The sequence below is a fragment of the Schistocerca nitens genome, chromosome 8 (assembly GCF_023898315.1).
Source record: "Schistocerca nitens isolate TAMUIC-IGC-003100 chromosome 8, iqSchNite1.1, whole genome shotgun sequence".
Taxonomy (NCBI): domain Eukaryota; kingdom Metazoa; phylum Arthropoda; class Insecta; order Orthoptera; family Acrididae; genus Schistocerca; species Schistocerca nitens.
Window position 1 is genome coordinate 442,607,155 of NC_064621.1, and position 16,658 is coordinate 442,623,812.

The window sequence follows — 16,658 nt, forward strand, 5'->3', positions numbered from 1 at the left end:
GACCTTTTGAAATGTGGTGTTACAGAAGAATTCTGTAGATAGATGGGTAGGTCACGTAACTAATGAGGAGGTACTGAATAGAACTGGGGAGCAAAGAAATTTGTGGCACAACTGATGAGAAGAAAGGATCGCCTGATAGGACACTTTCTGTGACATTGAAGGATCACCAATTTAGTATTTGATGGAAGTTTGGAGGGGGAGGGGGTCCTTGAAGGAAACAAGGAAACGAATAAAGTAAGCAGATTAGAAGGATGTAGGTTGTAGTAGTTATTCGGAGTTGAAGAGGCATGCACAGGATAGAATGGCATGGAGAGTCCCATCAAACCAGTCTTTGGACTGAAGTCCCCAACAATGCTGTGTGCCATGATTCATTCCCCATCCCTGTAGGTTCTCATTTTTGAAGGGGTCTTTTGAACATATTTAATGAATGAATCATGCAAGTAATAAAATCTCATTGCATAGTAAGCTGATTCAGAAGATCTGACATTTTTATTGCTGAACATTTTATTATGCTAGTACCAGAGGCATTTACTGAAAATTATGTAGTCTTCACTGAATACCCTCCAATTACATTATGCAATATCTCTACAAATCTGGTAACATAACAGTAAGCAAAATTGCACTTTTAAGTGAGCAAAATGTAGGATGTTAAGTATCAGCAGCAGACTTAAAGCAGTCAAATTGCAAAATCACAACAGTTGCATTTAGTAATAAATTTCACTGCGGTGTGAGTTAATTTTAAAATGTCCTAAAGCACCACGGCAAACCCACAAAGGAGTTTAATAAATTTAACTCCCCTTATACTTATCACTGCTGATTAGGAACAATACCAGTAAACAACAAATGACCACAGTGCAGTATGGTAATGGTAATTGCAGCAGTCAGTCTTATTTAAAAAGACAATAAAACTAGTTTAAAAATACAGGTTGACTCTTAACAAAGAAGACAACAGCAACCAGCCACTTTCTACAGGGCTGTTTATTTAAATAGCGCCATTATTGGTTTCAAACTGACAGGTTCATCTTCAAACAACTGGTTCGTGTTGTGATACATTTTACCCTTAGCTTTGGCGTTTTGTTTTCCCAAATGATGAAATTTCTTTGGGGTGGTGGTGCCCTACAAATGAAACAAGATAGACAGTGTCTTTTAAAGTGTAATTTTGCCTCACAATGATTTTAAATGATGTAAACAAATTATTAAAGTAAAGGTGTTTTTGGTAACTTAGTTGAAAAATCCACGCTGTTATATTCCAGTGCTGACTGCTTATGGTCATGCAACAGTGATGGCTGTATGATGCACTTTTTTACGTACGTGAATACACATAATCTTACACATCAAGAAGTTTCACCACATGGAATTGTATATACAAAGATGGCGATAATGCAACAATAACAATGCCAAAGACTTCCACTCTCACAGATATTTCGATATATACATATTTGTGACAGTAGGAATTTACAAATTACTGTTGTTCAATTACTTACTCTTTATATTAACAAAGAACTTATTAAAATTAAGATAAACAAATGAGCAGCCAGTTTGTTATAAAGTGTTACTGCAGTGATATTATGTAAATATTGTGGTATACATTGAAAGCAAAGTAAATCATAAGGGATAGGTGTACATAAATAAATATTACAACTGTGGACATGTTATGTAACTATTGCGGCATACATGTATATGATTTGGGTTGGATATACATAAATAAATATTAAATCGGTTTTTGACAAAGTAGCACAGTTGAAAAATGTAATTACATAGTTATATTTTGGCCATGTCATCACACTGTGGCTCTTGCTGCAGACTACAAGATTTTGCATAATTAATCACAAGTGAGTCAATGAGACAACAGGGTATAACATTTACCTCCTTGCCCAGTTTTACAACTGTTATTGTAAGTATATAGACTGGTTGATAATCCATGTTGTGGGGATCTTATCCAAATTCCAGATGCACTTTAAACATTCTGCTGTGTTGCTGACAGACCACTCAGCCGACTTCATCTGTATAAAGTCCTCCCATCTTCTAATCCAGAGACTTTGGGCTCTTGGATTGCCCCAAGTGCAAGCTCTTTAGGAATTAAGTAGTATCATAATAATCTTGAAAATTAATATGAAATTATTGAAGTGTTACATGCTTTTATTGCCTCCATTTATAAAAGTCGAGTGTATGTCCTTGAGTTACCAAGTAGCAGAAATATGGTACAGTAACGTATATATGTGTTACATTATGTCGCAATTTCCTGTACATTAAGATTAATTCCCTCAGTTAATGGTAATGTTGCTATTGCAATAATATCTGTTCAACATTATGCATTTCGTATGGTCTTTTATTCAAAAATTGTAATACTGTCCTTTGTGACATAACCTACTTCATCAAACACTGGTTGCAGACTGTCTGCACACCTCAGGTAGAAGTATTCCAGCACACCAACATATTATGGAACAAAAAGCAAAGAGGAACCATTACTTTAAACTGCACCAATTATTGTTCAGGCTGTAGGACATAATCTCAGGGTACCCCGTAAGCTTCCATACTAGACCTAGTCCTGCTTCTATTCTGGATGACTTACTAGTAAATATCAGTTTCTTATCTTTTTTTGCAGGCAATGCTTATGTGTTAGTTGAAAATTGAGATGCACAAAAGTTTCCTGAATCAGTGCTCAGTATTCACAACAGCTCAGAAAAATGGTTTCAGTTAAATTCGTTGGATGTGAACACATCTAAAACACACATGATACAATTCAGAACCATATAATCAAAATGCAAGCAGTACTAATAAATGTTGGTTTCTTATCAGTTTATTGCAGGCAATGCTTATGTGTTAGTTGAAAACTGAGATGCAGAAAAAAATTCCCGAATCAGTGCTTAGTATTCACAACAGCTCACAAAAATGTATTTTAGTTAAATTCCTTGGATGTGAACACATCTAAAAGACACATGGTACAATTCAGAACCAAATAATCAAATACTATTCACAACAATGAAGACATAGAAGAAATTCATAGGACTGAATTTAGATAGACAGACAACAGTACCCAGCAAACAAATAAAGCAACTTTGCATTTTTCATGCAAGTAACATCAACTGCAACTAACATGGTCACACAAAAAAGCACATATAGAAGGTACTTAAAAATCTATTTTTAAATGTAGTATTATTTTTTGGGGAAATTATGCTAACATAATATGAGTACTAAACATACCAAAAAAAGTCATTCAGAATATGTGCACTGTGGATAACAAAGAACTATATCATCCATTATTTAAAACCCCACAACTATTAACTCACCAATCACTATATAGCTATGAAATTATCATCTTTTTTTACAACAGATATGAATTGATTGAGGAAAATCATTTTGTTCATATACATGTCAACAGAACTGAAAAAAAAAAAAACTTTATGCTTTGTATCCATCATCTTAATCTGTATGCCCAGGCTCCTCAAATGAAAGTGTGTAGCTTATTAAAAGGGACCACGTTAATGCAAATTAAGTTAGTTCCACTGAAAATAAAGCTGTATGAAGCACCACTACAGAAATAGATGGATTCATGTAGGGTGGACTGATAATAATATATACTCATATATTATTCTTTATTAGTTTAAAAATTATTGTAACTATGATGTAAATTTCTGACGTATCTCCCGTATACGAAGCACACAGTGCAGATTTGCATCATGAGAAGCACAAATTATAATTCACATATTAGTTTGGCAAAAACAAATTGTGTTTGTGTACTCATATTATTTATTTGTTTTACAAAATACACACAATTAAACAGTTTAAAAAACTTGAACAGTAATTTAACATTAAGAAGTTTCATCAGCTAGCCCCCCTGTCATGACTGCTTCACAGACTAGTAGTTATTAATATGAGATGAATCTTCAGTGGAAGTAAGTAGGGCTTCTCCTGTTTTAGAAGTTCGTTTAGCAGCCTTTCTAATGCTGCCCAAGCAGCTACACACTGCTGGTGCCATCTCATATTACTGTGTATGAGGTCTGTCCAATAAATTCCAGAACATTTGTAATTTCACAGCAATGGCGTGTTGGAGTGAAGTGCAGTTGGCATCCCTGGACATGACTGTATTTAATGTTTAACTGCAGGAAGTTTCATTGTTGTTTGTCTGTTTATTGTTCAGTGCTGTATTGAGTAGAGAGCTGTGTCACACAGTTAGCGAATTTTTTAGATGACAGAGTTAGAGGGGCAACACATCTGCATTAAATTTTGCATGAAACTTGAGAAAACCTTTACAGAGATACACCAAATGGTGCAGGAAGCCTACAGTGATGAGTGGTTAAGATGTAATCGGTCTTACGTATGGTTTACACAGTTTCAAAATGGCCGAACAGAAGTTAAAGATGACCCTCATTCAAGGTCCCCTTAAAATCTATCGTCAATGCTCATGTTAGGAATCTCAATGAAATTATGCCTGCCGATCGAAGACTGACTGTCAGAGAGGTTGCAGGAAAATATAGCATTCCAGTTGGATCATGTCATGAATCCAGAGAAAGCACCTTGGAATGCATTGTGTTGCCGCCAAGTTCGTCCCACGGTTCATGAGCCAAGACCAGAAAGGCATTGCAATCTATGGTGATGAGACATGAGTCTATGTTTATGATGTTGAGACCAAGGCTCTATCTTCACAATGGGTTTGGAAAGTTTCTCCAAGACCAAAAAAATCTCATCACGTCAGGTCAAATGCCAAATCCAAGCTGATAATTTTCTTTGACTTTGAAGGATTAGCTCATCAAGAATTCATGCCACAGGGACAAACTGTTAATGGATAGTACTATTGGGACGTGTTACGATGCCTGCAAGAAAATGTGACAAGGAAATGGCATGAAATGAAATGTGGTGAGACAGTTCATGGCTCTTGTATCATAATAACACACCCGCACATTCTTCCCCATTGTGCATGACTGTTGCACAAAAATGAAGTCACTGTGCCGCCTCATCTCCATACTCTCCAGGCCTGGCCTCTATGAGCTTTTTATTATTATTATTATTATTATTATTATTATTATTATTATTATTATTATTTTCAAAGTTGAAAACCCCATTGAAAGGATGACAATTTGCAATGATAGATCAGATAAAAGAATATTTGCAGACGGCACTTCACGCAATCCAACAAGTGGCGTACCAAGACTGCTTCCAGAAGAAGAAATGGTGTTGGGAGTGGTGTATCAGTTGTGGAGGAGTGTATTTCGAAGGAGACCATGCACAATAAGTGAAGGATAAGCACAGAAAAAAATTGTGGACATGGTTCCAGAATTTTTTGAACAGGCCTCTACAGTAAATAAATGCAGCGAGATACTTAATCAAATGTGCAATATTTGTGGTGGGCAGGCAAATTTTCATAAAGTTAAATTGTATACATATTTCAGAAATTTTATGATCTTGTTTTTATCTGAAATAATTGTTTTCTTTTTAAAGGCTTCCTTCGCTCCAGAGATAAGAATAATCATAAATTTTTCACCTATGTGATGAAAACCCAGATGTTCATACGGTTTATAGAAGAGCGCTCATTCGTTTCGGATATGGATGCAAGTTGGGCATTTTTTGATGAATGTACAGAGAAGGTGACTTTTGTTATTGTATTACTATTAATGGTGTATTTGCTTGTTCACATATGTTTTCATTCCGTGTGACCATGATTTTTGTCTATCAACGTATTTTCTAAGAACATCCCTGTAGTTTCTCATTGATTATGGGATCCACAGAGCATGCTGAAATAATGAATGTACCATCTGTTTCATGTCTGTTTTTGGTTGTGTTAGGTTGATGATGATGGCGAGTGTCGCCTCTTAGAAATGGATGAGTCTCAACATAGTGAACGCACTGTGTTCATTCCACCACCAGAGCCAACTGGATTATCACCAGGAGTGACATATTCATATGAGGTCTGTGTTATTTTGATATTTATTAACTCTGTATATGTTCTGTGTCCTTATTTCATGTGCCATAGATTAAAAAAATATATATGTCTCACTTATGAGCAGAAATAAGTGTTTTTAGCCAAAGCTTAGCAGCAACAATCTGGAAGAGACTGAGAATTTTACAGAAATATATTGAGATCAATATCATTTTATAACATACCTGATGGTCATCATATTAATGTTGAAGACTACGACCGCTATACACATTGCCAAGTAATATTGTAATATATTATTTCCCCTTTCAAAGATATATTATGTCTATAAAATGGTTGTATATTGATTGTGTATGTGATATTGTATTGATAATATAGAATACTCAAGGTAAAAGAAAGGTATTTTAATAACATGATTCTTTTAAATCACACTAAAGGACTCTTCAGTATATTGTATTTATTATTTCGGGCATGTTGTACATTCCCTGAGAGGGCATTCTTCATTTAGTTTTCTTTGTAAATACTAAAAATGGCAAGAAAGTAATACCTTACATTTAATTAATTTACAAGGAATTTTGGTTAAACCATGGTGAGAACACTGTTTTTGAATACGTTACACCTAAAAATAATCAGTAATTCTCTACAATCCATGATGCATTCCACAATCTCTCTCAACTTCCCTACGATGAAATTACCTGCATATGTCAAAGTTCTCATTCTTCCTGAAAAATGATTTCTTTACATTTACCCAACAGAATTTCTCAGTTCAATCCCCAAGCATCTGTTACACTTTTCTATCAACTACACTGACCCCTCCTAACAATATGTGATCCACTGACTCGTCCTAACAGTATGTGTCAATTTGTAACAATCACAAACATTAGAATATGCTGTAGGATTTTGTAAAAAATGAGCATTGGTGATTTTGGTTTGAAATTAAATTGTATCCATTTCTTTACCCTAATATGCACTTGGAAAGGTATTAATTCTGGACAGTATTTTGTGGTGTCACCACCAGACACCACACTTGCTAGGTGGTAGCCTTTAAATCGGCCGCAGTCCATTAGTATACGTCGGACCCGCGTGTCGCCTCTTATCGGTGAGTGCAGACTGAGTGCCGCCACACGGCAGGTCTAGTCTAGAGAGACTCCCTAGCACCCGCCCCAGTTGTACAGCCAACTTTGCTAGTGATGGTTCACTGTCTACATATGCTCTCATTTGCAGAGACGACAGTTTAGCATAGCCTTCAGCTACATCGTTTGCTACTACCTAGCAAGGTGCCATAGTCAGTTACTATAATTACTATCTTCAAGAATGTGTTCTGAACAGATAATATTGTGAATCATGTACCGTCAAGAGCAACGTTCATCATTAGTGGATTAAGGTTAAGTATCAAACTAATTATGTCTGCTTTCTGAATTTTCATTCCTTGTCATGTTCCAGACCTCACGTCAGTATAGTTCTTCCCTCCTCACACCAGCCTGCGTGAGCTAAAACATGTGCATTTCGGCCTCCAATCGTAACACGGTGTTGGCTCTTCTGCTAACACAAAATATTTAATATAAAATCTAGTGGGGATTTCAATAAGTTTTGATACCTTGTTCAGTTTGAGTAGGACTTATTGTTTTCCATTACTTGGAGTGTTTATTTCAGTGTCAACCATTATAAGATTTTGTGCCGGTTGGACAGTGCCATGGTAGTAGGGTCCTCGTGAATGAATGCATATTTAAACGTAGAATTTTGCTTTGTGTCTAGTGCCTTCTGTTTAAAAAACAAACAGATCTACAAGAGACTGTATGAAAAGTTTTGATGCTATAATTCACTTTTCACAGGACCAGCACTTTGTAGGGTTTTCCAATAGATAATTAGCCAAGATAAATCTGTAGGTGATCTTCATAGCACATCTAGAGTAAACCTTCCTAGCCACCCAAGATTCCAAACTTCTTGTCTGGCTCAAGTTCATCGATGAGATCGTCATGATCTGATCCCACGATAAAGGCATTCTATCCTCATATCTCCACATCACCAGCACCTTCTCTTGCATCCCTTTCACGTGGTCTTCCAGCCCAGTGCCCCATCTTCTTGATTGTTTCGAACACCACCTCTTTTGGTGTCTCCATAAAAACCTTTGCATCAAGCTCACTAATCGACAAAAGTACCACAATTTTGATAGCTGCCACACCATCCTCAATAAAGAGGCTTACCTGTACAGTCTTGTTACCAATGGATGATGCATCTGCAGTGATTAATAATCCCTTGTCCTGAATGCCGAAGTATTATCAAAAAATTGGTTAGGGAAGGTTAAACAGGAAGACAGGGCAATGAGACCCCGGGTGAGAGTGATTACCTGCTATTGGGATGAGGGGGGCGACAGGCAACAGACACTTCATTGACACTCCTGACCCTCCAAATGTAGTCCGCAAATAGATCTCCCATGCCATATCCAACATGCCAGTATTCCCCTTACCAACTCCATGAACCATTTGCGTAGAAGCAACTCCACCCCTCCCCAACTCCTCAATTACCCAATATCACTCTGGGCTGGAACAACTAAACCATGTCCCTCACCATTGCTTTGACTACTTATCACACCTGTAAATGAGGAACATCACATCCATAATCCTTACTACACACCCAAACTGGGATTCTGCTGCCAATGTACAAAGTATCCTGGTCCAGCCTTATGCCACACATACTGCTACTCCTTGCCACATGCATAATGCTTCTATTTAAGTCCCAGTTGCAAGATCTGTTCAATGTATCCACTCAGGACATCCTATTTCAATCCCATCATAAGCATATCTTAGCCTATCAGAGGCAGTGCCAGCTTTGAAACCATTCTCGTCATATACCAGCTTTGCTGTAACTTCTGCACAGCCTTTATACGGGCATTTGTCCTGCCAAATGAATTACCACCACCAAACTGCAGCCAAGAGCAGAATTCATTACCCATTTGCAAAACACTCCACTGACTACTACATGTCCGATTGAAATAGCTGCTTCACAACATGTGGCATAGGGATCTTCCTCGGACGTCCCCCCCCCCCTCCCCCCTCTTCCCCCCTGTAAACGTAACTTATTCGACTGTCAGTATTCATTTTATTGAAGGTAAGAACAGTTACCCCATCAAAGGTTTTAAAAAGTTTTGCTACAGTTCTAATTTAGTTTGTTACCTCTTTTACTGTACTCGGGTTGCTTCGTTCTTCATTGGAACATTGAACTGCACATCAGGGTAAAAGATGCTTCTGTCTCCTCAAATAGTTATATGCTTTAAAAGAAATTGCTCTTAACACAAGTATCTATATACATTAGCAGAAAGTAAAATTCAATTTACAATAATTTTCTTTATTGCCAGTTACGCATCAAATTAGGTGGCAATTTAATTGATAATGATTGCAAAGATGAGTTTTGCTATTTGGGCATCAAAATAACTGGTGATGGCCAAAGTAGAGAAGATATAAAATGAAAACTGGCAATGGCAAGAAGACATTTCTGAATAAGAGAAATTAGTTAAGATTGAATATAGATTTAAGTGTTAGGAAGTCTGTTTCTGAAGATATTTGTCTGGATTGTAGCCATGCATGGCAGTGAAACATGGATGATCAACAGTTTAGACAAGAAGAAAATAGAAACTTTTGAAATGTTTTGCTACTGAAGATGGATAGATCACATAACTAATCAGAAGGTACTGAATATAATTTTGCAGAAAAGAAATGTGTGTCCAACCTGACTATAAGAAGGAATTGGTTGATAGGACACATTCTTAGACATAAGGCATCACCAATTTAGTGTTGGAATGAAGTGTGTGTGTGTGTTTAATGTGTGTGTGTGTGTGTGGAGGGTAAAAATTGCAGAGGGAGACCAAAATATCAATACAGTAAGCAGACGCAGAAGGATGTAAGCCGCAATAGTTATTTGGAGATGAAGAGGCTTGCACAGGACAGAACAGCATGGAGCCACATCAAACCAGTTTTTAGACTGAAGACCACAACAACAGTGACAACAATTGACAAAATAAAAGTGAAGATAGCTGGGCTCTAAATATTGACTTTAACAGCAGTTCAGCATGACTCACTGAAGATGTGGCACACAGTACATGGCTTTGCCTTCAAATGAAAGAAAATTTATTGTTCACTGGGGGAGGGGGGGTCAGTCTGCTGTAAAAGAAATTGCTGTTAAAGACTGGATTACTGTGTGAGATTTTCACTGTGCAGCAGAGTGTGAGCTAATATGAAACTTCCTGGCAGATTAAAACTGTGCGCGGACTGAGACTCAAACTGGGACCTTGAAGGCAAAGGTCCCAGTTCGAGTCTCGGTCCAGCACACACTTTTAATATGGATTACTGTGATTATTAAAGTAGGTATTACGTATCCAACACCTCAGTGGCTGACTATATTGCTAGAGTTCAAGCATATTTTCACCACTTTTCACAAGGAACGTATTTGGAAGTACAAAAAGGTGATGAAAATACTGATACATTCTCAGTTTGACAAAATTAACAGAAAAGGTCATTTTCTTGTATGTGGGGACAAGAAATTTTATTTGGATAAGGCATTTAGACAGGAGAGCTGACAGAAAAGGGTGGCTGTTAAGAGGAATTCAGCAAGAAGAAACATTCTGTGGACTGTCTCTCTTTTAGTATTACAGATTAAACACCTTGCACTACTATCGTTTAAGTGTCCTCTCCCCATCCCATGCCTTCTCACAGAATATCTGATTTGAAATTTTACTGTTGTGAAGATGGTATTTATGTTGTTGTTGACAGTTACTTTACTAGGTAAATGTACACAACCCTATGGGGTGGTAAAACTATTTCTGCAACATTCTGCTGGTTTGAGCAGTGTCATTTTATTTTTAATCATCTTACTATTTAGCACTTCCAGCTTGACTGATTCGAACAGTAGTTGTTTTAAAATGTACCAGAGCTAGAAAATGCAACTGTTTACAATTGGTACAAGAAATAACCCAGAAACAACATCAAGTTTAGTGCACACTGCAATACAGAACTGGAGTCCCCAGTGCTGCTGTCTCCTCAGTGACATCAGGGGCACTGACCAATGTTAGCTGCTAACTGTGGGTGGCCTACCTGTTAAATTCCTACCTGCCTTGGTCTCTCTCTCTCTCATAGCCACCAGTCACTCTTCCCTCCAACTGTCCCTTCTCCTCTTCTATCCCTCCTATCTCCCATAGTCCACTCCAACTGTTAAAACTACTCACTCTAGTCGAGCTGCATTGCAAGTTCATAGTTCTCAACCAAAACAGTGTAGCCATGCAGATGTGTGTGTTTGTCTTCTGTGCTTAATTAGCTCTGAAGGAATACATAACCCAGGAACGTAGCAAAGTTTTCAATCTTGTTTATGTACCTATCGACACTCAGTATCTCACCTATACCGAGGTTGTACTGTTAGTTTCATCGACAACTGTTGTACTTTTATACAATTCACATAGCTTTGTGGTTCATTTTCCAAACAACATTAATTTTCTGTTGTCAACAGGGCTTCAATTTGAATCCTTTACTCTTCAAACAAAAGGATGTTAAAGGTTTTCTAAATGCAGCACATCGTCTAAGTGGAGGTGCTCCAGGAAGTCCAATGGCTCGGAGAACAAAGCACGAAATTAAGTTGTCACAAAAATTAGCAAGAAAATATTCTTCTTCTCCTGAGCACTGGGCTAAGTACCTTCTGGGAACATGCTTCAGGTATGTTTAATCTTGTTATTTAAAGGTGCCAGTCAGTAATACTGGTATGGTAGACTGATACTAGCTTTGCATTTAGAAAGTAATGTGCTGGCATTTTCGATCAGGAACATCACGCTCAGAGAGACTTTTTTTGCAGCAGATTAGTTAGAAATGTAAAAGTAATAAAATGTATATTAACAGTTGTAAATAAGCAAATACTTTTAACTAGTCAGTTAATCATTATACACCGTGCAACTGAATTAAAGGGTCACTTTTTCAAAAAGTTGTAATTGTCTCTCATTCCAATGCACAGGAGTTAGGAAACCTGTTTGACACATCTTATCTTTGGTTTGCCTACCTCCATTTTCTAGAGCAACCGGGAAACTAAATTTGTATCGAAGTTTCTGAAAGATATATTTTTAAAGTGTTAAAGTGTTCAACAAAGATAAGGCAGTGGCACCGAGGCTTTTGCCGAACGGGGGGAGGTCTTAGATGGACCCAATGCCATTTTATTCATGGGTGTGATAATGTAGCGCATGCACGTGTGTGCGTGCGTGCGCGCGCCCACACACACACACACACACACACACACACACACACACACACACACACACACACGCCACAGGAGGGCATGAAACAAAAGTGCTGAAAAAGCATGAAACCCCTTCACTGCCTTGTATCATATTCAAATTTCATTAAATGGTTTTGAACAGTGCCTAGTGTTTTTACCTTGTATACCAGAGCAAAAACTGCACTCTCACAACATCCCAAAGGAGGCAGATAATGTTCAATGTGGCCACAACCCCGCAATGTCCTTAGAGTAGGACTGAAAGCTCAGTATGGCAGCAGTGTTGAACAGTGTCCTGTTGCTAATCGTACTGCAAGTATCTGGCAATCAACACCCCAAGTGAAGAAGTGGTCTAATTGGCACGCTTTATGTGACCCCCTGAGGCATTTCTGTGTCAATTTTGAGCTTCTGTGTGTCTGAAATGTTCGCCATGAGAAAACTGTGCAATTTCAGTGCTTTGTGTCGCTGTTGTGACCCCCATCACAGAAGCAGCAAAATAATAGGTGAAATGTGTGTAAGTAGGACTGTTATGACCTTCCTGTCATGTGACATGTCCATGGTGGCATTGGGTAGAATTGTGATGAAATTTGGTTCCAGTGTAACATCATTAACCCACCTTAAAGGTCACACAAACTTCCAAGCTGTGTGTTGACACCTTGCTGTTTGAACCATCACTGAACCTGTAACCTAAGCTTCAGCTCATTCACGTTGTGTGAAATTTTCAGTATTCTTCCTTCATACAAACTATTAACACTAGAGAAAAAAATACTGAACCTTTATTGTAGGAAATTTAGTGTAGTTTAATTTTGTTCTGTGACAAATTTTCGCTAGAGGGTGTGATTTGAGAATTATTCATGAAAAATGTATAAAAGTGATATTAATTGTCTTCTGTCGTAGGGACCATTTGAAATAGGTCATATGTCCACATGAAGTTTTTTGTTCAGAATCAAACAATGGAAAATCCAGGATGGAATGATAGTATTATGAAAGGGATAGGTTTCAGCTCACCATATAGCGGACTTAACATCTGCACTTTGTTCAGAATCACTAATAAACCCCTCAAAGCATGTATCTTTCCTCCTGACTCGCCCTATATGTACATACGGTATCTTTCACAGTCTGCTAGACAAATGTATCTTAAGATATGCATTATGGATGGAATCATACTTAGAAACTTTTAAAAAAGTTTCATAAGTCCCCTTAAATTTGACTAGGTAGATCAGTTAAAAGGTCGGAGGAAGGTGAGGGCATAAGGACCATGTCAAGTTAATCACTGTTATAATCAGCATTATGTTTTTAAGATATGTGCGAAGTTTTTCTCTGTTATCATGATATAGCTTATGAAAAAAGTATGTGTACTGGAAAAGGAATACTAATTCAAAATCCTAAAAAATGATATATGTTTTGAATGTACAACCATTTTCTGTTTGGTGAAAAGCTCTTGGGTTTCCATCCAGTGTCAGTGTTAAAGTACTGCAACATTTCAATGAGTGTCATCCTCGTCATCTTCTGGCAAAGTGTCAAGATATGCGAATGCCGTGATTATACAGGTCAAGTGTCCTCCCCCCCCCCCCCCCCCCTAGGTGTGGGTGGCTGTGTGTTCTCTGGACCCCAGGCAGGGGAAGGGGTTGAGGTTGCAGTGATGGGGCTAGTAGGTGGGCATTCTGGTTGTGTCTTGCAGTTGGATGGTACTGGTTGCACTCCTATCATATTGCAGCTAATGCCAGATGCCAAGCTGCGCTAAGTTGATATCCTTCATCTCTGTTGACAAAATGTCATGAACCGTATTTCAATGTATTACTTTATGATGCTTTCTCAATAGCTGGTTGCTCAGCAGAGCACCTTGGTGTTCTGGAAGTCAACGTGTGGTCTTCTTTGAAGATATGCTCTGCTATCAGTGATTTTTCTGTCTGTCCCAGGGGCACATGCCCGATTTGCTCGTTGCAACATTTCAAAATACAGTGCTGTGTTTTCCCCATGTACTGTCGGCCACATCACAGATGATGCTATAAATTCCTGGTACATTCATTTTTAATAAGTTTTTCACAGAGCCTAGATGCTCTTTCATCTTCATTGGTTATCAGAAGACAGTTTGCATGTTGGATTTTTTGAATAGTATTGCAACTTCTTGAGAGTAGTCCCAGGTGCAGAAGGCAAGCATACCTCTTGTCTTGTTCTTCTTCTTCCCAGTTTCCAGCATGTTGTCTCTTCTTGAATACCCTATTCATTTGCACTTCTTTGTACCCATTTTTGCAGAATACTTCCTTCAGGTGCTGTAGTTCGTTGAGAAGGTTTTCTTTATCACAGGTGATGTACACTCTAAAAACCATCTTCCAACCACTACTGAAGACAAAAGAGTAGCTGGCCTCTGCAAAAGACCCATTAAAAGTGAATGTAGCAAGAGTATACACCATCACTTGGCAAACACAATGCTGTATTTCGAAAGGCTATGAAGAGCACATCAGGCTTGTGCACCTGGGGCAGACAGAAAACTCAGCAATATCAGAGCATACCCTCAAGGAAGACCACACCTTGACTTCCAGAATACCGAGGTGCTTTGCTGAACAGTTACCTCTTGGGACAATGTCACGAAGGAAGCCATTGAAATATGGGTTCACAACAATCTTGTCAGCAGATATGAAGAACACCAACCAAGTGTGCATGGAATCCAGCCTTAGCAGCAATAAGACAAAAATGTGACAAACCCATTCAAATTGCAAGACACATCCAGAATGCTCGCAGTGAAATGTGAGTGGAGGGCCCACTGCCCCTACCACTGCAGCCTCACAGCCCTACACACCTGTCAACCAGACAATACATGTCCACCTGTAGCCAGGTGGAGGGGACCACTCTACTGGTGTAAGTATACAGTATCTGCTTATCTCAACAGCTTCTGCATATCTCACTTTATCTCACACTTCACCAGAAGATTATGAGTATGACATTCATTGAAATGTCGTGGTATTTTAACACTGCCTCCCTGGTGGGTACCCGAGAGCTTTGACCAACAGTATATGCCAAGAGAGCCCACATTCTCAGATTTCTGTTTAGTTTTATTGTGAACATGTATTCCTATTGCTTGGCCTTACAGTTTCATTCTGTCCACAGTATCTGGTTCATACACCTACCAAGCTATGTTATGATGTACCGAAGCAAAGCAGCTACTTGTCTACGTACTGCTTATGAGGTCTTAGTAAAAATACAGAAAATGAAGTTGCAGCCTATGGATGAGGTATGTTACAACTTTTTGCAATTGCTAAACAACTCTCTCATATTCTGCAGAGTCTTTGTCAACAATAAAAAATTATAAATGTATGTTCATAGTTTTCGGTATTGTTGGTTCGTTACTCAGAGAAGATAAATTGTTAGAAGTGGGGGGAACTAAGACCCCAGAATGAGAAGAACCTGTCTATCGCATGTTCCAACCAGGTAGATACTTCTCATTCTCTGGTCTCTTACACCCACCATCATGACCTTCCAAATATTTTCTTTCTGTGGATGACAGTAATTGTTTCATAAGCTCAGAACTGGAATTTCACCTTATATACTGGGTATCTTAGAAGCAAAATAAAAAGTATACCAATCAAATGTTGTTTAGCTATCAGGGTGATATCAGTCAGCATTGTTGCCATTTCTAGTAACTGCATTCATTATGAAGATACGAACAGCATTACATCTTTCTTGAAATAGCACTCTATATTTTTTATTCAATGTACCACTGTCTGTCTCCTCAATACCAGTCCAAAAATATATCACAGTGTACCATCCACAAAAACATGACTATATTAAAAACAGGACACAAAATTCACGTGCACTTCCTGTATTAGAATACAGTTCAAGTGCTCAGGGAAAAAACACCACAATAAGGCAATAAAACATCTGTTTGGAAGGTGGGTTGTTGTCAGGATAACATTACAGCTACCTTCAACCACAATGTTGTAACGATTCAGTTCTTAATTGAGGGCTACCTTAGCTATACACTATATGTCATTCAAATAACAACGTGTGTCTGTATTGTAAATAAAACATTGCAGTTACTGTTCTGTTAACTTACATGCTCCATAGATAAATAGCATTCCTATCTATTTTCCATTGGTGTATGTTGCACTAGCACAAACATTTAACTTAGGATGATTGACTGAAATACAGGTGTGCACTTTCCTTGTGTTTCCATTTGTTTACTGTCAACTGCAACAAGTGGATGAGTTACTTTGCCTGGTGACCTGCTCTGTGAACTAGTACAGGAGAGTCAGTAAGTTTTGTGACACATCTTGAATAGGTTTTGATGGAGGATGTGTATTACTGAATAAAACATATATGGTGCTATTTAAAAAAGACTCATGCTGTTTCTCTCTTCATAACAAAGAAATTTACAAGGAAGGTAATCATGCTGGTTAATTTTACCCTGGTAGCTAAACAACATTTGTTTCAAACATTTTGTATTTTGCTTCTGTACAAAAAGTTTTTGAGTGGGGGTGGTCACATGTTTTATAACTGTTTCACAGGCAACATGTGCTTGTCAAGGTGGAGAAAGAGT

The 16,658-nt window shown here is 38.1% G+C and overlaps 1 protein-coding gene across 3 annotated transcripts in view; it reads left to right on the forward strand.

Annotated features, from left to right (window-relative positions):
- The window catches only part of LOC126198446 (DENN domain-containing protein Crag), a 345,330-nt gene that overhangs the window by 106,039 nt on the left and 222,633 nt on the right, over positions 1–16,658 (forward strand). For all 3 annotated transcript variants that reach the window (XM_049934770.1, XM_049934769.1, XM_049934771.1), the window contains exons 12-15: positions 5,440–5,585; positions 5,784–5,906; positions 11,372–11,574; positions 15,230–15,353. In XM_049934770.1, the coding sequence (XP_049790727.1) occupies positions 5,440–5,585; positions 5,784–5,906; positions 11,372–11,574; positions 15,230–15,353 (596 nt within the window). The remainder of the gene's footprint in view (positions 1–5,439; positions 5,586–5,783; positions 5,907–11,371; positions 11,575–15,229; positions 15,354–16,658) is intronic.